The sequence below is a fragment of the Melanotaenia boesemani genome, chromosome 6 (assembly GCF_017639745.1).
Source record: "Melanotaenia boesemani isolate fMelBoe1 chromosome 6, fMelBoe1.pri, whole genome shotgun sequence".
In the NCBI taxonomy this organism is placed as follows: Eukaryota; Metazoa; Chordata; class Actinopteri; order Atheriniformes; family Melanotaeniidae; genus Melanotaenia; species Melanotaenia boesemani.
Window position 1 is genome coordinate 15,323,462 of NC_055687.1, and position 21,723 is coordinate 15,345,184.

The 21,723-nt window shown below is 36.4% G+C and overlaps 2 protein-coding genes across 2 annotated transcripts in view; both read left to right on the forward strand.

The window, feature by feature from the left end:
• The first annotated feature begins 5,721 nt into the window (after positions 1-5,721).
• Positions 5,722-8,941, forward strand: LOC121641392 (carcinoembryonic antigen-related cell adhesion molecule 5-like). The gene is made up of 4 exons (XM_041987497.1): positions 5,722-6,076; positions 6,532-6,798; positions 8,268-8,546; positions 8,661-8,941. Exons 1-4 carry the CDS (start codon positions 5,758-5,760, stop codon positions 8,939-8,941), a joined length of 1,146 nt encoding a protein of 381 aa, XP_041843431.1. The 5' UTR covers positions 5,722-5,757.
• Positions 8,942-19,276: 10,335 nt separating this feature from the next.
• Positions 19,277-21,723, forward strand: part of LOC121641393 (carcinoembryonic antigen-related cell adhesion molecule 5) — a 43,489-nt gene continuing 41,042 nt past the window's right edge. The window contains exons 1-3 of the mRNA XM_041987498.1: positions 19,277-19,322; positions 19,692-20,006; positions 20,846-21,124. Of these exons, the coding sequence (XP_041843432.1) occupies positions 19,277-19,322; positions 19,692-20,006; positions 20,846-21,124 (640 nt within the window). The remainder of the gene's footprint in view (positions 19,323-19,691; positions 20,007-20,845; positions 21,125-21,723) is intronic.

Consider the following 21,723-nt stretch of genomic DNA (forward strand, 5'->3'; position numbering starts at 1 on the left):
TTAACTGATATTGTATCGTATAAGATAGCTGTCAAAAAGACGTATGCATGATTCTAAGATTTGTAGTCGTATTTTTGTGTTAATAAAAGTTTTGTACACAAATCAAGGCTGTCATATATGTGCGTCTGGTCAATTTTGTGGATTAGGAGTTGTTTTATGTGAGTATGAATCTTAAAGCTGTGAGTGCAAAATCTTGTGAATACAACTCCAATTTCTACGAAGACACAGTCTCCTATTCTGTGTGGACACGAATTCACGTTTTTGGGTACGAGTAGAAAAGTATTCAGATGACGTCACAAGGGAGGAGTAATCGATCTGCCGATTGTACAAAACACAACAAGCTCCAATTTCAAAGATGGCTGAAGAAATTGCAGCGGGAGGAGCTACCGGCTCAAGTGAAGCATCACAGGTAAGATGTTCAAGCGGTCTTTATTTATATATTAAAGAAAAACATACTATTTTCAATAATATTCTTTGATTTAAAGACGTACTGCTATAGTTTGCCATGTCGGGTAGTGCTAGCATTAGAAGCTGGCTTGTGCTATTAGCATTGATGTAGCGTGGAAACTATAAAATGTTTATTCTTAGACAATGTCGATTGAAATGCGACTTTTATGGATTTATTAATTACGCTATTTAGTCGATCAGTCTGTCCTCGCCAATCCTCTTTTCCATTTACCCCACTCCCTTCGCCCGCCGAAGCTGAGGATAAATCAATCCATGTACCGGTGAATAACCGTATTTATTATATATGTCATGATATGCATATTTATGTAATCTTCTCTGCCATAAACACGATATTGCGGGGGTTGCGGGGGCGTTTGAGTGACGTGACCTGGGACGCCGATGGAGTGAAGAGACTTAATTCCTCCCAGTAGAAAGTTGCAATGGATTTCTTTAACCATCACTATTACTCTGAAGTTGGTTAAGTACCGCGTAAAACCTCATAGGGCAAATATCTGGCATATTTCCTCCCTGAGCATCATCTTTGTCATCTGATCAATCAGCGGAGCACCGTTGCTAGGGACGCCAATGCCCCTAGCAACGGTGCTCCGCTGGTTGAGGAATTAAGTCTCTTCACTCCATCGGCGTCCCAGGTCACGTCACTCAAACGCCCCCGCAACCCCCGCAATATCGTGTTTATGGCAGAGAAGATTACATAAATATGCATATCATGACATATATAATAAATACGGTTATTCACCGGTACATGGATTGATTTATCCTCAGCTTCGGCGGGCGAAGGGAGTGGGGTAAATGGAAAAGAGGATTGGCGAGGACAGACTGATCGACTAAATAGCGTAATTAATAAATCCATAAAAGTCGCATTTCAATCGACATTGTCTAAGAATAAACATTTTATAGTTTCCACGCTACATCAATGCTAATAGCACAAGCCAGCTTCTAATGCTAGCACTACCCGACATGGCAAACTATAGCAGTACGTCTTTAAATCAAAGAATATTATTGAAAATAGTATGTTTTTCTTTAATATATAAATAAAGACCGCTTGAACATCTTACCTGTGATGCTTCACTTGAGCCGGTAGCTCCTCCCGCTGCAATTTCTTCAGCCATCTTTGAAATTGGAGCTTGTTGTGTTTTGTACAATCGGCAGATCGATTACTCCTCCCTTGTGACTTCATCTGAATACTTTTCTACTCGTACCCAAAAACGTGAATTCGTGTCCACACAGAATAGGAGACTTTGTCTTCGTAGAAATTGGAGTTGTATTCACAAGATTTTGCACTCACAGCTTTAAGATTCATACTCACATAAAACAACTCCTAATCCACAAAATTGACCAGACGCACATATATGACAGCCTTGATTTGTGTACAAAACTTTTATTAACACAAAAATACGACTACAAATCTTAGAATCATGCATACGTCTTTTTGACAGCTATCTTATACGATAATATTGACTGTTCGGTGCGCCTATCAGGATACAGCTTTATCGTCAGACAAAATTGTTATCAGTTGCTTAGTGTGTTTAACAGAATACATATTTATCGTCCTTTTACAGCTATTTAGCTTTTCCTTGTAGCATACTTAAAATATATTTATGAATGCACATTTTAATAATTAACCATATTTATTCCCACTGAGATTTTAATTACGATTGGTAGCACTGGGTTACATAATGCCTTCACTTCATGAAGAGGAGAAAATGTGTGACTCTTTCTTAAAAAAAAGTAAAACTAAAACTTTTTTGGTTAGGACTTAAACTACAGAGCTTTATCTTCAGATAGGTATCAGTCTGCATCATGAAATATTCTTTTTTCTCTTGTTGTTTTGTTTTCCCAAAGGCAAGCCTGACATCACTCTTTATGAATGTGATCTTTTGGGAGCTGTAGTTATATGACTCTGGAAAGAATAAATTATGAAAAACATCATATGCTGTAAAACGTCTCAGTATAAATACTGCACATCCTCTGAAAGAACTCAATATTTTTATACTTGAAGCTGAACTGCTGCCCTCCTGTGGTGCATCTGTGGTGCCAGCAGTCTGGTAGGTAACATGACAAAGTACTGATGTGTTTATAAATTTCCAACCTAAAGGGGACTAAATTATGACCTCTCCATCAGAGTCACTCACCACAGACTAATCTTTGAATGAGTAAGTGAGATTTCATCTGTTCACAGTAAATGAGAATCTACCTGTTTTTGACTCTTATTGATTGTTACACGACATGGCAGCATTTTGGCCCAAGACAAATTTCTCCATGGGGGCAAAGAAGTTGATTTGATTTAGTATGAAGTCAAAACCACAGAAATTCTCAAACCAGCCAGAGACACACAGAGACACACTCTGCTGGCAAGACTCACCTTGTTTGAAAGAACTTAAATATAAATATTGATCAGTTTGTGTTGTATGATTATGGTCTTTAGAAAATAAAAAATTCTGTTAACTCTTTTTATTTGTTCAAAGTCAGTTTTTGAATTATTTATATTTACATAATAGCCTGTTTATACTTGTTAAATGGTCATTTTCTCAATAACTTCTTGGTGAACAGAACATTAAAGCATTATATGATTTTTCTCAAATGACTAGATTTAACTGGATCTTCAACAAAACACTAAAAACTACTTATGATGATTAAAAATCCACTTCCCCGAGTCTGTGATATGTCTGCAAAAGAAAAGCACAACTTTCAGTCTGTAGTAAGAACATGTAAAATACCTCCATCTTGTGGAAAGTTCGCCCTGTATACGAGACAATAAGCTAGCATTTGTTTTATTTTTTTATCTTATTTATTACATACTCGTTGCTCTACCTAAAAGCAGAACATCCTTCATGGTGATCTTCTGACCTGTTTCCCAGAGCACTATTTATTCAGCTTTTATCATTTTATTGGCCAGCAGTTTATAACTTGATGACATTTGAGTGTGTTGGACTGAACAGAGGCCGCATTTCTGGTTTGGTTGGATTGAATTTTTATATCATGAGGTATGAAAATCATTTAAATCAGTGGTGTATGATGCAGGTTATGGAGGATCTAAGTTTTAATCTTATAATGTACAAAAGAAAAGTTTGTTATACTGAATAAAAATAACAAACCAAGATGGCAGACCTGCAGATGAGAGACAGATTAGACTGAAGTCAACTTCAAGCAAATGCAGGATTTTCTGGGTCCACAGATGTTTGACATACACCCATATACTTCATATTTATCTGTTTCTTTGTTTCATTTGCATAAACTGTTAAAGTAGGAGGAGCTCAAAGAAATGAAAGCTTAACAGAAACAGCTGTAAATGATTAATAGGTATAGGTAAGTCAAACCTTTCAAAGATACAAATTTACTTCCTTATACCAACTTTTTCTTCTCAAATCCCTCCTCACTGAAGGACACACACACAGAGTGAAAGACATACAGCTTTGTTCGTCCTTATATCTGATGAAGTAAGAAGAAATGAAAGCAGCTATGATATTCCTCATCATCCTCGGAGCCCTCTCAGGTGAGCTCTCAACGCTTGATACAGCACAGAAAACATTTTCATACATTTTTGTGTTTCACTCTAATTATCCAAGATCAGGCAGTAGCTTCTTCACTTGTCTGCTATTGTCTTCCTTTCCTCTTCAGCTAAGCTGTGTTCCTCTTCCCTTCTGTGGACAGATTATCTTTGTGTCTGTGTTTCAGTGGTTTTTGGTTCTTCTGCCCTGATTTTTCTGAATTATCCTAAAAAGATTCTTTTTCTGAATAAAAGACCTTTTTTTCCCTCCTTGATTCCAGCCTGTCTGACCCTGATAGTTGTGTGTCATGTCAGACGTTGTAAAACACACTGTTGCTTTATGTAATCTTTGTTAGAAATGTTCATTTTTTCTTTCCAGGTTTATCTGAAGGAGCAGGTATTTTGCCAGATGGTCCTCTGATCACATCTGTAGGAGGGATGGTGACGTTCACCACAACACTCACTCCAACAAACACACCATTTACTGTCATTCAATGGAGATTTGGTGTTAATAATATAATAACCTCTGAACTAACATCAAACACGACTGAACCAGAGTATGAAGGAAGGATCACCCTCTTCATTTCTACTGGATCTCTGGAGCTCAGGAATCTGAAACTCAGTGATGCAGGAGAGTACGGAGTTGCCATTTTTCCAGGATCTTTTAATGGAATGATCACACTAAATGTTTATGGTGAGCAGGAGTTGAAATTCAACAGCACATGATTGTGGAAGAATCTTTATAGAACAGACTGATTACACACTTTTATAAACATCTAATAGAGGGTAATAATACATCAATCTTTATCAATAAATCAGTTAAATGATCAAAGATCCAGTAAAACTGATAAGAATTGATAATATGATCAAACATTGATACAATATAAACTTGTTAGACATGCTTGATAAAGAACATGTAGAATTGTTTATGTTTACATTGGTCAACAACCAAAATGTCTCATTCTAATATGATGAGAAAATGCTGTCAAGCAAAGGTTGTGTGTAACTACGATAAAGTCAGATTGTACTACCTTGGTCATTTTAGCTATGCTCTAAAAATATTTGTTTAGACAATCTAAAGGTCTAATATATCCTGATTTAATGTATATAAAAGAAACTTATTTTTATAGTTTTCTTTTAGATTATGTAAACATTAAAAAATGTATTTTTCATTTAAATATTTCATTGAGCTCAGGAAAAAATTTAATTTGGAAGTTTTTGTTGCTTTTTGTGATTTGCAATGAAAGGAAAAGATTGTGTAAAATCAGCTGTGATGAAGTCTCATTTTCAACAATTCATACATGTACTGAATCCAGTCAGAAAATAATGAATTTGTATCCACAGAAACAATATAATATTGCATCAGAATTAAACTGTTGATTTATACTGCTACTGACAGCTAATGACATAATTAAACCTGTCTGAAGGTGCTAGTGTAATACATCATTTCTCCCAACATGAATGCAGGAAGGTCTGCAGTACATCAACAACATGTAACAATACTCATTAGATCCGTAGCATAACTATTATTATCTACACTGATGCTAATAAATACAGGAATCTTGCAATAAATCCTAGTTTTGCTAGTTTAACAAATTTAATTTTAAGGTGTTGGGAGTAATAATTAGAGCAAACAATCTAAATTGTTTGAAGACTGGTGGTAGTGGTATTAAAATAAGCTTAAAATATGTGAAGACAGAATTGGCCACTACAAGCCTCTAACATCATAACTGCTCATCGAGACAGGTTATAGATAGAATGCATCTTCTTCAGCTTCATTTATTTTCTAAACCTTTTGTTAAATGATGGCAGACACAGCAATGTTTTGTTTTCCATCCACAGAGCCAGTCTCCAGTGTAACCGTCACTGTCAACAACACAGACTTGGTTGAGTTCAGGGACTCTGTCAGTCTTTTCTGTTCTTCCTCTGGATCCTTCCTCTCTTTCCTCTGGATGAACGGCAGCTCTGAGGTCGCAGCCAGTGACAGAGTTCAGATCACTGATGGAGGCTCCACTCTGATTATAATTGGTGTGACCCGCTATGATGAGGGACCATACAGCTGTCGTGTGTCCAATCCTGCCAGTAATGCCATCAGTGATCCAGCAAACATCATCGTGAACTGTGAGTTATTAATCTACTAGTTCAGTATCTAATGACAAATACATGCAAACTTAAGATAAAATTCACATTCTTGTCAGTGCTTAGTGGGAAATCTCTTTATGTTTCCTCATAATTTGGACAAAATATTTCAGCTTCATGGTGGTGTGGTGGTTTAGCACAGTTGCCTCACAGTGAGGAGGTTCCTGGTTTAAACATCAGCTGGGGTCTTTCTTTCTGGAGTTTGCATGTTTTCTTCATGCATGCATGGATTCTCTCCAGGTACTCCGACTTCTTCCCAAAGTCCAAAAACATGCAAGTTAGGTTGATTGGTCTTTCTAAATTCTCCCTGGGTGTGTGTGCTTGTTTGTCTGTGATGGACTGTTGACCACAAACCTCACAGTGAATCTGACTGTAAACAGATGTGAAGTTTTTAACCAACTAATATTATTTTTATTTTCTGTTTCCTCCACACTCAGATGGTCCAGAAAATATTAAACTGATTCTGTCGCCATCACAAGGTCCTTATGAGGAAGGGTCAGACGTTAATCTGATCTGCTCCACTGAGTCCAGACCTTCAGCCCAATGTACATGGTTTCTGAATGGAAACAAGCTGCCTGATACTGGACCAGAACTCCCACTGATCAACATTAATCTGAATCAGAGTGGAAACTACAGCTGTCAGGCCTTTAATCCCAAAACTCTGAGATATCAAACATCTGAACCTGCAACTGTCTCTGTTCTCAGTGAGTCTGGAAAAAAATGAATCCCATAGAATTTACAGTTTAGAATATCAGAAATTTGTGGTTATGTCACGTGATCCTTCTTGAATATAGAAATTTATCCACATTGTAGATTCATACTTTAAACCTTTACAGAGATAGCTGAGGTGTGAAACATAAATGTTTAAAAATGAGACCGGTTATACAGATGATCTTTGCCAGGTGGCCAGAAAGACTGCAAATCAATTAAAAATAGTAAATATTTACTGGGAAACTCAGTCTGGTCCCAGACAACAACTGATTTTACAGTGTGCTGCTGGAGAGTTAGAGCATTATTCTTCCAAAACATATGGCTTCATTCATAATTTTGAAGATGGCAGGAGAGTCCAACACATGAGTCCAGATTCTTTCAAATGTCTTCATTTGCACTAGGATCTGTGTTTGATTAGCACTGACCATCCTGACTCAGGGTTCAAGTGGACAGATCATGGAAGCACATTGCCCACCACATCATAGGATGTACCCCACCTCTTGCTAGATAACATCAGGGATAGACTCCTGTAATAGTAATGAGTCTTCATCAGCACTGGTTCTCATATTAATGGGAACACAACATCCAAGTACACATAAAAACTTACAATGAGGATACTCCATTTAGGAAACAGTTGTGGGCACAGCTCACATTATCTTTAAAGAAATATATTTATCTAAAAACGTTTCTTTAAACTTTAACTTTAAACTGTATTCAGCATGAACATGACAGTTTCAGAGTCTTTTAACATGGAGGAGGTGAAACTGACGGCAGAAAACATTAACCTTGAAACAGCTCATTCTCTGTCCTGCTGTGTAGAGCTGATAATAAACAATAATAAACTCACCAAATTATCTGTCAGAATTGTGATGAACATAAACTTTGGTCCATCGCAGCCTGTTAGACCACACACACATTACACATGTTTAAAACCTGGTTTAAAAGCTAAATGTTTGTGTCAAAATTCTGGCCTGTTGTTCTCTTGTGGTATTAAACACATTTAGCGCCACTTATTTAATGTTCAACTCTGTTATTTTTTCCCCTTTTTAAAATCTTATTATTGAAACACCAGTCACTTTTGTAACTCAAACTTCTGACATCAGTTACCCTCCAGTGAAGCAGCTCAGTCCCTTAAATCATCTTCCCCAGCGACTGTGGTAAAAAATAAAAGTGATCTCTCAGTTTTTATACATGAAACAGAACCTGCACTACATGGCACAAATATTTAAATTGTGTTAAGCAGCACTGCTGTTTGGAAGCATCTGCAGTTGTTTTTATTTAAGGTTTTTTACTTTAATCTGTGATCTGTGTCATGAACCTTGAATGCCAAGCCAACATTACAAAGTCATAGAATCTATAGCACATGATCATTCCCAGTATCTACTTTCCTTTGCTTTACTAAATCTACATTGCTTTGCTACATATCTCTGTTTTATGGGCACATCTGTGTTTTTACCCACAGAGCGTGTTTCCAATGTTGTGGTAAAATCAGACACTACAGACTTGGTTGAGTTCAGGGACTCTGTCAGTCTGTCCTGTTCTTCCTCTGGATCTTCCCTCTCTTTCCTCTGGATGAACGGCAGCTCTGAGGTTGCAGCCAGTGACAGAGTTCAGATCACTGATGGAGGCTCCACTTTAACTATAATCAATGTGACCCGCTATGATGAGGGACCATACAGCTGTCATGTGTCCAATTCTTTTAGCAGTGGCATCAGTGATTCAGTAAAGGTCTTCATCAGCTGTGAGTTTCTAACCTTCATCATATTTGCCTGACATTATATACATACATGTAATGAGACTCAGCTGCTAACATGACTTTTTGGTGACTTTTCTCTACATATGCTGCACATTACAGATGGCCCAGAAAATACAGATTTGAAAATATCACCATCACAAGAAGGTTTTGAGGAAGGGTCAGACATCTACTTGTTCTGCTCAGCTGTATCCAGACCTGATGCCATTTTTCAGTGGTTTCTGAATGGAGACCTGCTGAGTGATACTGGTCCAGAGCTCAAACTAATAAATATTCAGATGGATCAGAGTGGAAACTACAGCTGTGAGGCCTTTAACAGCAAAACTCTCAGATATCAAACATCTCAACCCTCAGTCATCTCTGTTCATGGTGAGTCTTACTAGAGCTTTTTGATGTTTTTTTGTTTGTTTGTTTGTTTGTTTGTTTGTTTGTTTGTTTTTGCAAACACATATAATGGAAAAGGTGCAGTTTAGGCTTGTACTCATGATAATCACAAGGCAAACGTTCAACCCTGGATAATAAATGGTAAAGGCGGCTCCTCAAAGCAATTTGCTGTAATTAAAAAATAAAAAAATTAAAAACAAAAATAAATAAATAAAAAAATAAATAATGTGACCCTTATTATTGTGTCTATTAAAATGGTTAACAAATTTAGGACAGTTTTCCAATTTTCTTGAATTATGAAAATCCATTATTAAATATTCCCACTATTATATTATTGTAGTGGAGTATCCGGAAAGTCAGATAGACACAAAAGTTAATGTTTAAACAGAGGTTGGTTGATCGTCAGGAATGAGATAGGATGGTGGTTGATATTCAGATCCTGGAAAGACCGTCTGGTAGCACACTCCAGGACAGTTTGGTTCTGGGATCTGAAAACACTCCTGACAGTTTGAACATAAGTCCAACATCCAGATGCGTGTCAAAATGACAGGCAATGGTCTCACAGAGAGACAAAAGTCAGGATACTTATCCAAGGCGGTAGGAGAGGTAGGGAGGGAGGATCAAAAAAGCCCAGGTGGCACGAATGAACCTGATTAAGGAAGCAATCACTAGAGGTCTGGAAGAACATGAACCATGATATATTATGGTAAATTTTATATGTATGTGTGTGTGTGTGTGTGTGTGTGTGTGTGTATGTGTGTGTGTAGAATGATTCAGTCATTTGATTCAGGTGTACTGGAGAAGGCTTGCATCTAAAAGTTGCAGGATAGTAGATCTCGAGGACTGGACTTGAGCGCCCCCGCTTTAGAGCATCTAATCAACATCATGACAATAACTGAACTTATAAGGAAACTTGCATGCTGTTGTTTTTCTGTTTACGTGGTAAAATCCAGCATAGTAAAGATGGTCAAAGGCTACCGGCTGGTTTTTTTTACCCATATTTTACATTTAGTTACTCTTCTTAATTTAGTTAAACTCATAATACTTAATCTTTTCACTAACAAAGAGAATATCAGGTGTTCTGTAAAAATGAATTTTTTCTCCATTTATTCCTTTCCAGAAAGCATCTCATCATCACAATGTTCCTCTGGGTGCATCGCTGCAGTAGTAGTGGCATGTTTAGTCATTTCTGCTGCAGGTGTAAGTGGAGGATACTACATGTACAGAAAAAAGTAAGAAGAAACCAGCTTTCACCTATAACTTACATTTATCATTGAGGTTTTTAATCAAGACACAATAGCATTTTAAAATTAAAGGTAAAACGGATGCAACAAAGAATATTTAGCTTCAATATATTAAAAATCTACTTTCCAATGACCTGCTTTTCAGCAAGTGTGTATATTTGACATATTTGTGATTTCAGCTTTGACTCAGATATCTTGTTAAATCTCAGTAGATATGAAGTTAAAATAATTTCTTTGTCATGTTCCAAAAAAAGTGATCATATCTTAACTTCACCCAATTTCTGACATTTAGAAAGAAAAATCCACTTCCTGATCCAAACCACAAAACAGGTACGTACTCATTCCTATATTAAGCTACACCTACTGTAAGATCATAGATGTTTTAGTTACAATACCACAGAAATGAAGGAATTCTGTTTGTCTCACCAGTGCAACAGGAACACATGTATGAAGAAATGGCTGAGAAAATGCCAGGGGTGTAAGTTAAAAATAATTTCTTTGTCTTGTTACAAAAACTGACCCTTTTCTCACCAGGACAAACTAAACCTTAAAGAAAAGCATTACAACTAAATATTTATTTGATTAGTCAATCTTTAAAACCTACAATTGTGAGTGCATAGTTTCTCTTTCTTTCTATTGCACAAGCAATAAAGCACCATTAAATATGTGTCCATCATAAAGTTACTTCAGCTAAAATTTCAGTGTTCGTTGTTTTGCTCATTTTTGATATGAATACAATGACAAACAACGTAAAACATTTTAATATATATATATATATATATATATATATATATATATATATATATATATATATATATGTACAAAAGCATACTGTGTATTGTTAGTGACAGCACTGTCATATCTTAACCACACTTTCTGAAATTTAGAAAGAAAAATCCACTTCCTGATCCAAACCTCAAAACAGGTACGTATTCATTCCTATATTAAGCTACACCTACTGTACAATCATAAATGTTTTAGTTATAATACCACGGAAATGAAGGAATTCTATTTGTCTCACCAGTGCAACAGGAACACGTGTATGAGGAAATGCACGAGGAAAGGCCAGTGTACGAGAATATAAATACCAGGCAAGTTCTAGTTTTCATTTTTCTGACATAATACAAATGATAATAAATGTCTAAATGAGAAAAGTTTGTAATTTTTCTGTAAATAAATTATATTCACTGGTTTAAATATTTGTTCTAATCACCATATTTATTCACAAAGAATTCTAAAGTTAAAATGTGTTCATCTGAGTCATTTAACCACTTTTTGTCCTGCAGATGATCAGCAATTAAAACTCCTGTGATGCCTTCACTTCCACCATAAAGAGGGAATATTTGACTGGGTTTGTTTGACAAAACATAGAATTTTTACTTGTTTTGCTCTTTTTAAAAAGCCTGTTTTTCTAGCATCTCCACCTACAACACAGTTAAAATGTAAAATAAAAAAAAACTTTGGGTGGGTTAAATCTAAAATGACAGAAATATGTATTTTAGATAAATGAGATGTTATGAGTTCACACTGTTTTTGTCTCTTATTGGTTGGTAAATTATGTCTTCTGACAGCATTTTGGCTTCAGAAGAAAAAAATCAACAAGTTGCTTTTTTTCAGCTTCATTTAAAAACAACAAAGACTCTCAAACAAATCAGACTGAACTGAAAGTGCTTATATTTAATAATTTAACCTGTTTGTGTGCTACTTGTGTGAATGATCACAATACTTGTGTATTTTGTTAAAACTTTCTATGTTAGATTTTCTTATTTTATTTATTTATTTAACATTTTAACACATCATAAAATCATTTGCAATATACTTTTACAGTGTTGTTAGTCAATTTAATCTTTTACTTTTTTATTTTCCCTTTTTGTTTGAGTTTGAATTTCTCTTTGCCATGTAAAGCACTTTGGGATAAATTTGTGTTTTAGTCTGTAAATAAAGATGATCTAAGTTTGCTGAAGAGTGACTTAATGAGGGAGTAAACAGTCATTTCTGTTACCTCTCAGTGGTTTAAATGATGTCTGATTGTAATTGTACTATAAAACAAATAGAACAGTTTATGCTTTTTGGCTTTTTCATCAACACCTTGGTGAGCAGCACATTAAAGGATGATGTGATTTTTCTCAGACTATAAGATTTGGCTAAATATTCAACTAAACAGAAGAAATGTGTGTTGAGTTCAGAGGAGAAATTTAGTATTTTTAACTTTACAAGTCCAACCACCACATGGGTTGGGTTGATTTATGTTTGTTGCATGTTTTCTGTCCCACTAAAAAGCAGAAGATCATCCATGGTGCTCTTCTGACTAGTTTCCTGTTCAGTGTTTATTCAGCATTTATGATTTTTTATTGTCTGCCAGTTTATGACTTGATAGCATTTCAGGTCTTTGGTGTGGAGAGAACTGACGACTGAGTCTGAAGTTCACAAGAAGGGGAAGGGTGGTGCCATGTTTTTTTTTTTTTTTTTTTGCAACTGAGATGTTTTGGTAATGGATATTTACTATTTTATGTGGATTGAAAGTGCGGCCTATAGTAAATAGTAACAAATTTAACCATGGTATTTTAAGCTTAATCTGAAGTGTCATAATACTTGCTGCAACATGATCAAATTGTAAAACATATAGCACATCTGTTTGAGCTCTTTTGTGTGAAATTTTGGTGCATTTGAAGTATTTTGCAAAGTTAAAATAACACTAAATGGTTAGTGTAAAAGTTAAGGGAAGGATTTCCTTCTCTCACAGTACAGTAGGTGAAGTGCTATGCAAAAGTCCAAAAACACTTACAAATACAATGGACATGACATAGCGTGTAATAACCCATTCTATCTACGAGAACAGACTAAACATGCAGGAGTAATGTGATGGCATCGAAATACATGGCTACCTTTGCAGGAGGCTCACACGAAGAAATCACAGATAATTTAAACATATTGAGAATGGACAATGTGAGATGTGTAAACATTACCTTAGAGATGCTTCACGTTTTTTTTTTTTTTTTTTTTTTTTTTGACAAGATATCTCGGCATCTTGTCAAAGATGTCTAAACTTGGTTCTATTGATTGTAATAAGAGGAACTGACCATTTCTCCCTCATCTGAGGCTTCCTTATTCATTTGTCACAGTGTCACGAACTAGGTTGAAAATAATTCTTGAATCATGACATCCTCCATCAATAGTTCAAAGAGCTAAAAAACAGCTAAATTCCTCACTTTGGATGTTTGTAAAGATGGCTGGATGTCGCTAACACATGTACTGTCTCCTATTTCAAGATAAGCTTCTAAACAGTGGCATGTCTGAGCTGTAAAACATTAACCCATTCAACATCTAACAGATAAGAGCAGGCAGAAGCTGCTGAGGTCAGAGGTCAGCCAAGTTCATAGATCTAAAACGTTAAACTCTGGATATAGATCTTTGTTTCCATCAGTATTGTTGATTTTTATATGGACAAAATCAAGATCCTCCACTATTCTAATATCATAAAATGATTTTTGCCCCAATTGAAAGCCTTTTGAACTTTTTATTGTTGGTTGTTTTATTGGCTGTTGTTTGGTAAATCAGCTTATGTAAAGAATATATGCATGAAATTACAAAAATATTTTATCTATCCAAAAAAGAATTAATCTACTATAAGTTCATTGGATACAGACATTGTTTCTTTAATTTGATTTATTGTGGTTGGTTTCGTTTAGTTTAATAGCTTAAATAACTTTTCTTTGACTGATCTTTTGTGTCTGTATCTGCTCTTTGAGAGGATTTCTTTTCTATCCAAACCACTTACATCAGATACCTTCTGCTATCATTGCTGTCAGTGACGTGCGGTCAGGTGAGGCAGTGCAATATGTTCCTCAGCATATTGCCAATATGAACTTTACAGAAATATTTGTTATACACCATGACTCTCTACAGTCTGTGTAATGTAGTTAATGTATTTATGAGAGAAATATTCCCTTTATCGTACAATGAAGAGCAGAGAAAAGTCAGCAGGTGAGGCAAACAGTACTCTGCCTCACCTCAAGGGGGCGCACTCACACACCAACACGGTGTGTGAGTGTTACCAACTTAGCGACCTTTTTGTTTGTTTGTTTGTTTTTTTAAAGCGACTAGTGACAAAAAGGGGCTTTTTTAATATTGGAGACTTTTGTAGACTGACGTATATGAAAGTAGTTTATTCTTCTCAATGAGGAGTGGGTGCTCCTGTCCAAAAGCAATCAGAAGAGGCTTCTGGCAGCAGCAGTAGCTGCATTCAGAGCAGGAGATGATGTTTCAGGACCAGGCTGAAAATGAAACGTTCAAAGCTGGTGCAGGATGATTTCGCGCTGGCTTACCGTCAGATATTAATGTCTATTAATGAAGAGTGTGGAGGAAAACAAGTGTTGTGAAATGTTGCAGTCTCTTAATTAGAAAACAACATACACTTAATAAAATTGAACTAGAATAAAATATTAACCAAAGAATTTGTTTTATTTTTATTAGTTTTGCCTTTTTAAATATTTTTTAGCTTGTCTTGTTGTCCATTTTTGCCTTTCCCATGACATTCATCTCCACAGCAGCCTCCATGTACCAGGCTATTATGCACATTAGATGTTGTCATTTAGCGATTTCTAGCGACTTTTAGGTTGACTTTTAGGCTGTTGACTGAATACTAAAATAAGATGCTCTTTTCAGTTCTTACAATTGTAAATCAGTGCCTCACCAACCATAAACTTCACTGCATGTCACTGATTGCTATCATTACTTTTTTATTTTTATTTTATCTTAGGTCACAACCTGGGGTCATAAACAGAAATATTTCTTCATTTTATAATGTCACAAATAGAGAAATAGTGCTGCCGCTAAAGATGATGCAATCATTAATCACCCAGAGTTGTGCCAACACCCATCACCTCTAAACACAGTGTTATAAAAGAGGTTGAGAACATTTTCTGTGCTTAGTCTCCCTTACAAAAACACATTTCTATAGAGGGGCTACAGGTATAGAAACTCATCACATCTCCTGTAGCATGTCTCCCCACCTTTACTGAAATCACATGTGAAGAGAAGCTTGATGTTGTTTCAGCTGACGTGATTGTGTTATTTGCAGCAATTCAATCATAGAGAAGTATTTCATTTGGATAAACAATTACAAATATCTGTACAGTATGCATTGTTTAAATCAACATTTCTCAATCGTGGTCTTCAGGACCCCTTCTCCTGCATGTTTTGGATGTTTAAAACGCCAGCACACCTGATGGAAACATCTAAATAAAAAAATGCAGGGCAGGGGGTCCTGAGGACCAGGACTGAGAAACACTGGTTTAGATACTAGATTAAATCTTTTTTTTGTTTGTTTGTTTTGTTTTGTTTTTCTATATTTTGTAAATGAGTCAGACTGGAGGCTCTTAGGCAGTAATGTGTTTTTTAAAGCTGTCTGAGGCAGGCAGACTGTCTCCAGGACGTATTTGATCACTCACTGCTTCTCAAACACGACCCTAAAGGACAACTAAATGGCCTCTTACTGAAGTGTGTATATACTGTATATATATATATATGTATGTATATATCCTACAGTCATTTAGCTGACACTATCTAAACAAGATTATATATATATATATATATGTATATACACACACACACACACATACCAGAGACAGTTCGAGCGATCAGAGTGATTCTCTATGAAATCTCCAACATTAAACTCCTTCAGGTTGGGTTATGCAGTCTGAACTAGAGGTAGTTTGGTGCATGTGCACAAGCGTAATGAACACTGTTTGTGCTTTTCATTACTGAGAGGGGGGCTGGAGTTGGTCCTGTGTGGTGGGTGTGGGACAATTAAAGACAAGGTGGACCTGTGACTCTGATAGTGATAGCTGACTCTGAATAGTGATAGCTGTCTCTGAAACAGCACTAAAAACCTTAGTTTACACCATGGACAAGACTTTCACCTGGACAGCTTCTTGTATCAGGTAAAATTATGTGCTAGTCATATACAACAATGTGTGATGTTGTTTGTCTTACACCACTTAGCGATATGGTAAGAAGCTCAGGGATCCAGGGATCCAGGGAGAGGGAATTCTGGGCTTCCCAGCTTAGGAAGCATAAGTCCAGACGTGTGGTCAAGAGAAGCAAACGCTGATCCTCAACTTGGCACAAGGCTGCTGATGATCTGGCAGGGAAGGAGAGACTGAAGAAAGTTTGAGTAGGGCTGAGCACAGACGAGGAATCAGAGAAGCCCAGGTGGCACGAATGAACTTGATTAAGGAAGAAAGTGTATTATATTATATTAAAATAAACTACTAGGTAGCTTCTCATTTGTGCCCTTTTAACAAATTAAATTGTTATTAAATAAAGTGTTATCCATTCTTGTCTTGCAGTCTGTATAGACGGGCTCAAACATAATATGGATCAGTTAAAAAAAAAAAAAAATCTTGTAATACCTTCACTTCCATTAAGAAAAAGAAAATATGAGACTCTTTCTTAAAAAAATAAAACTTTTTCATTAAGACAAAAACTGCAGAGTTTTATCTTCAGATAGGTATCAGTCTGCATCAGGAAATGTTATTTTTTTCTTTTATCGTTTTTCCAAATCAAACCTGACAACAATCTTTATGAATGTTATCATATGAGAGTGTTACGACCCAGGATTTGGGGTATGACTGGGTGCAACAAGTTACGCAGGGACAAGGTTGTAAAAGGTGAACACAAGACATTTTATTTACATAGACAGGGAACATAGAATAAAACCTGAATCAAAGAAACATGTGTTGGGGTTAGTGGAACAGCTGAAAGAAAAGTCAGAATAACCAAACTAAGACAAACAAAAGAGTGCACTTAAACTGGCGAACTTAACTAAATAACAAAAGGTGCAGGAGTTCCCATAGACTAAGAGACGTCTGTCCCAAACAAAAGCCTAAACTAGCCCAACACAACTTAAAACAAACAATAACGAAGGCAGAGTACAATCTAGGAAGTGGCATAGCTAGAACTGAAACTGGGTGTAAAACAAAAGGTGAGTCTAACTAAACGATCTGTTCTACCGTCCCCCACTGGGAACACATAAACAGCCAGGACATGTCCTGGTGCACACTCGAACAGACCAACACCAAACAGACTACCAAACTTAGCACAGCGGACACCCAATAACCCATGCCACTGCCATACTCGGAGATGAGGCCACCTGCGCTAATCAGCCTTGCTTCTACCACACGAACACAGTGAATAATGTGAGGGGAAGCGGCCTGCGCCAATCTAGCTTCCCCCCTCGACTGGCTCCGTCGGCAGCCTTTTCAGACTCAGCTCTCTGTAAACTGCAGCCTGATAGGTCCCGACATAGCCAATCAGAGGAGCGGATACGGAGGTGTGCCCGCCCAGCCAATCCAGGCAGCGCTCTAAGATCACCAACTAATTACAAAATTAGCTGCAGCTGCCGGCAATCGGCAGTGGCCGTAACAGAGAGCTGTAGTTATATGACTCTGGACAGAATAAATTATGAAAAACATCAAATGCTGTAAAACGTCTCAGTATAAATACGCACATCCTCTGAATGGACTCAATATTTTCATACTTGAAGCTGAACTGCTGCCCTCCTGTGGTGCATCTGTGGTGCCAGCAGTCTGGTAGGTAACAGGACAAAGTAATGATGTGTTTATAAATTTCCAACAGGTGTGTAAAACCTAAAGGAGCCTAAATTATGACCTCTCCATCAGAGTCACTCAGCACAGACTAATCTTTGAATGAGTAAGTGAGATGTCATCTGTTCACAGTAAATGAGAATCTACCTGTTTTTGACTCTTATTGGTTGTTACACGACATGGCAGCATTTTGGCCCAAGACAAATTTCTTCATGGGGACAAAGAAGTTGATTTGATTTAGGCTGAAGTCAAAACCACAGAAATTCTCAAACCAACTAGACACACACAGAGACACACACTGCTGGCAAGACTCAGCTTGTTTGAAAGAACTTAAATATAAATATTGATCAGTTTGTCTTGTGTGATTATGGTGTTTAGAAAAAAAAATTAACTCTTTTTATTTGTTCAGTGTCAGTTTTTTAATTCTTTATTTTTACATGACCTTTCAATACCCTTTACAAATGACCTTTTAATTTTCCCATTACAATTCTTTTTCACTTTTTCTCTTTAACGCACTTTGGCATACACTGGTGTTTTAAGAGTGCTCTGTTTATTACGTTTCAGTGGTTTAAATGATGACTTTTTACATAATAACCTGTTTATACTTGTTAAATTGTCATTTTCTCAATAACTTCTTGGTGAACAGAACATTAAAGCATTATATGATTTTTCTCAAATGACTAGATTTAACTGGATCTTCAACAAAACACTAAAAACTACTTATGATGATTAAAAATCCACTTCCCTGAGTTTGTGAAATACCTTCAACAGAAAAGCAACACAGGTTGAACTGCAGCACAACTTTCAGTCTGAAGTAAGAACATGTAAAATACCTCCATCTTGTGGCAACTTCGTCCTGCATACAAGACAATAAGTTTTTGTTTTATTTATTTATATTTTTTATCTTTTTTATTGCATGCTCGTTGCTCTACCTAAAAGCAGAACATCCTCCATGGTGATCTTCTGACCTGTTTCCCAGAGCACTATTTATCCTGCTTTTATCATTTTATTGGCCAGCAGTTTATAACTTGATGACATTTGAGTGTGTTGGACTGAACAGAGTCCACAATTCTTTGGTTGGATTGAATTTTTATATCATGATGTATGAACATCATTTAGATCAGTGGTGTATGTTACAGGTTATGGAGGATCAAAATTTTGAGACAGATTAGACTAAAATCAACTTCAAGCAACTGCAGGATTTTCTGGGTCCACAGATGTTTGACATACACCCATATATTTCATATTTATCTGTTTCTTTGTGTTATTTGCATAAACTATTAAAGTAGGAGGAGCTCAAAGAAATGAAAGCTTAACAGAAACATCTGTAAATGATTAATAGGTATAAGTTAAACCTTTCAAAGATACAAATTTACTTCCTTATACCAACTTTTTGTTCTCAAATCCCTTCTCACTGAAGGACACACACACAGTGAAAGACATACAGCTTTGTTCGTTCTTATATCTGATGAAGTAAGAAGAAATGAAAGCAGTTATCATATTCCTCATCATCCTTGGAGCCCTCTCAGGTGAGCTTTCACCACTTGAAACAGCACATAAAAACATTTTCATACATTTTTGTGTTTCACTCTAATTATCCAACATCAGGCTGAAGCTTCTTTACTTGTCTGCTATTCCTCTCCTCTTCAGCTAAGCTGTGTTCCTCTTCCCTTCTGTGGACAAATTATCTTTGTGTTTGTGTTTCAGTGGTTTTTGGTTCTTCTGCCCTGATTTTTCTGAATTATCCTAAAAAAATTCTTTTTCTGAATAAAAGACCTTTTGTTCCCTCCTTGATTCCAACCTGTCTGACCGTGATAGTTGTGTGTCATATCAGTCATTGTAAAACACACTGTTGCTTTATGTAATCTTTGTTAGAAATGTTCATTTTTTCTTTCCAGGTTTATCTGAAGGAGAAGGTATTTTGCCAGATGGTCCTCTAATCGCATCTGTAGGAGGGACAGTAACATTTACCACAACACTCACTCCAACAAACACACCATTTAGTGTCATTCTTTGGAAATTTGGTATTAATACTATAATATCCTCTGAAATAATCTCAAACACAACTGCACCAGAGTATGAAGGAAGGATTACGCTCTTCATATCTACTGGATCTCTGGAGCTCAGGAATCTGAAACTTAGTGATGCAGGAGAGTACGTAGTTACCATTTTTCCAGGATTTTTGGAAGGAAAGACCAAACTAATTGTTTATGGTGAGCAGGTGTTGAAATTCAACAGCACATGATTGTGGAAGAATCTTTATAAAACAGATTACTGAAAAATGTAAAGATTGTTTCTTGATGTTTTGTAACATAATCTGATTACAAACGTTTAAAAACATCTAATAAAGTGTAATAATGGATCCGTTGTTATCGGAAATCAATTAAATGATCAATGATGCAGTAAAATTGATATGAATAAATGATATTGATCAAACAATAATACAGTAATAACTTGTAAAATGTGCTTGAGAAAGAAGATGTATATATAAAAGGAAATGATTGTGTAAAATCAGCTGTGATAAAGTCTAATTTCAACTACTGAGAAATGTACTGAATCCAATCAGAAAATAATGAATTTGTATCCACAGAATCAATATAATATTAGGATTAAACGGTTGATTTAAACTGCTACTGACAGCTAATGAAATAATTAAACCTGTCTGAAGGTGCTAGTGTAATACATCATTTCTCCCAACATGAATGCAGGAAGGTCTGCAGTACATCAACAGCATGTAACAATACCTGTTAGATTCGTAGCATAAATATTATTATCTACACTGATGCTAATAAATACGGGAATCTTTTAATAAATCCTATTTTTGCTAGAATAACCAATAATTAAAAAAAAATCTAGAAGACTGGTGGTAGTGGTATTAAAATAAGCTGAAAATATGTGAAGACAGAATTGGCCACCACAAGCCTCTAACATCAGCCATAACTGCTCATCGAGACAGGTTATAGATAGAATGCATCTTCTTCAGCTTCATTTATTTTCTAAATCTTTTGTGAAATGATGGCAGACACAGCAATGTTTTGTTTTCCATCCACAGAGCCAGTCTCCAGTGTAACCGTCACTGTCAACAACACAGACTTGGTTGAGTTCAGCGACTCTGTCAGTCTGTCCTGCTCTTCCTCTGGATCCTTCCTCTCTTTCCTCTGGATGAACGGCAGCTCTGAGGTCGCAGCCAGTGACACAGTTCAGATCACTGATGGAGGCTCCACTCTGATTATAATTGGTGTGACCCGCTATGATGAGGGACCATACAGCTGTCGTGTGTCCAATCCTGCCAGTAATGCCATCAGTGATCCAGCAAACATCATTGTGAACTGTGAGTTCTTAATCTACTAGTTGAGTATCTAATGACATATACATGTAAACTTAAGATAATATTCACATTATTGTCAGTGTTTAGTGTGAAATCTCTTTATGTTTCCTCATAATTTGGACAAAATATCATGAGCACATCTTTCAGCTTCATGGTGGTGTGGTGGTTTAGCACAGTTGCCTCACAGTGAGGAGGTTCCTGGTTTAAAGCTCAGCTGGGGTCTTTCTTTCTAGAGTTTGCATGTTTTCTCCATGCATGCATGTGTGGCAAGGCCGGGGGGGTATGTGAACTTCAGTTACACACAAAAAAAAAAGAAAAAAAAACGACTGACAACTCCACTCTGGGACTTTATATTTACTCCACCAAGGCAACCAGGTTCGTTATACTGATGAGACGTGAAACAAGCATCCAGTAAAATTAACAATTTAAACAAAACAAACTGTTAGAAATATAAAATAAGACTAAGGCTTATCAGGGGGCAGGTGGGCTGAAACGAGGTGCAGGAATCCAAGGAAAGCCACCCCAAGCACTCTTGCCAAGCATGCACATTACCACACAACACCAGTCACCCCACAAAGGCACACGTGAGCAGCAGCCAGACA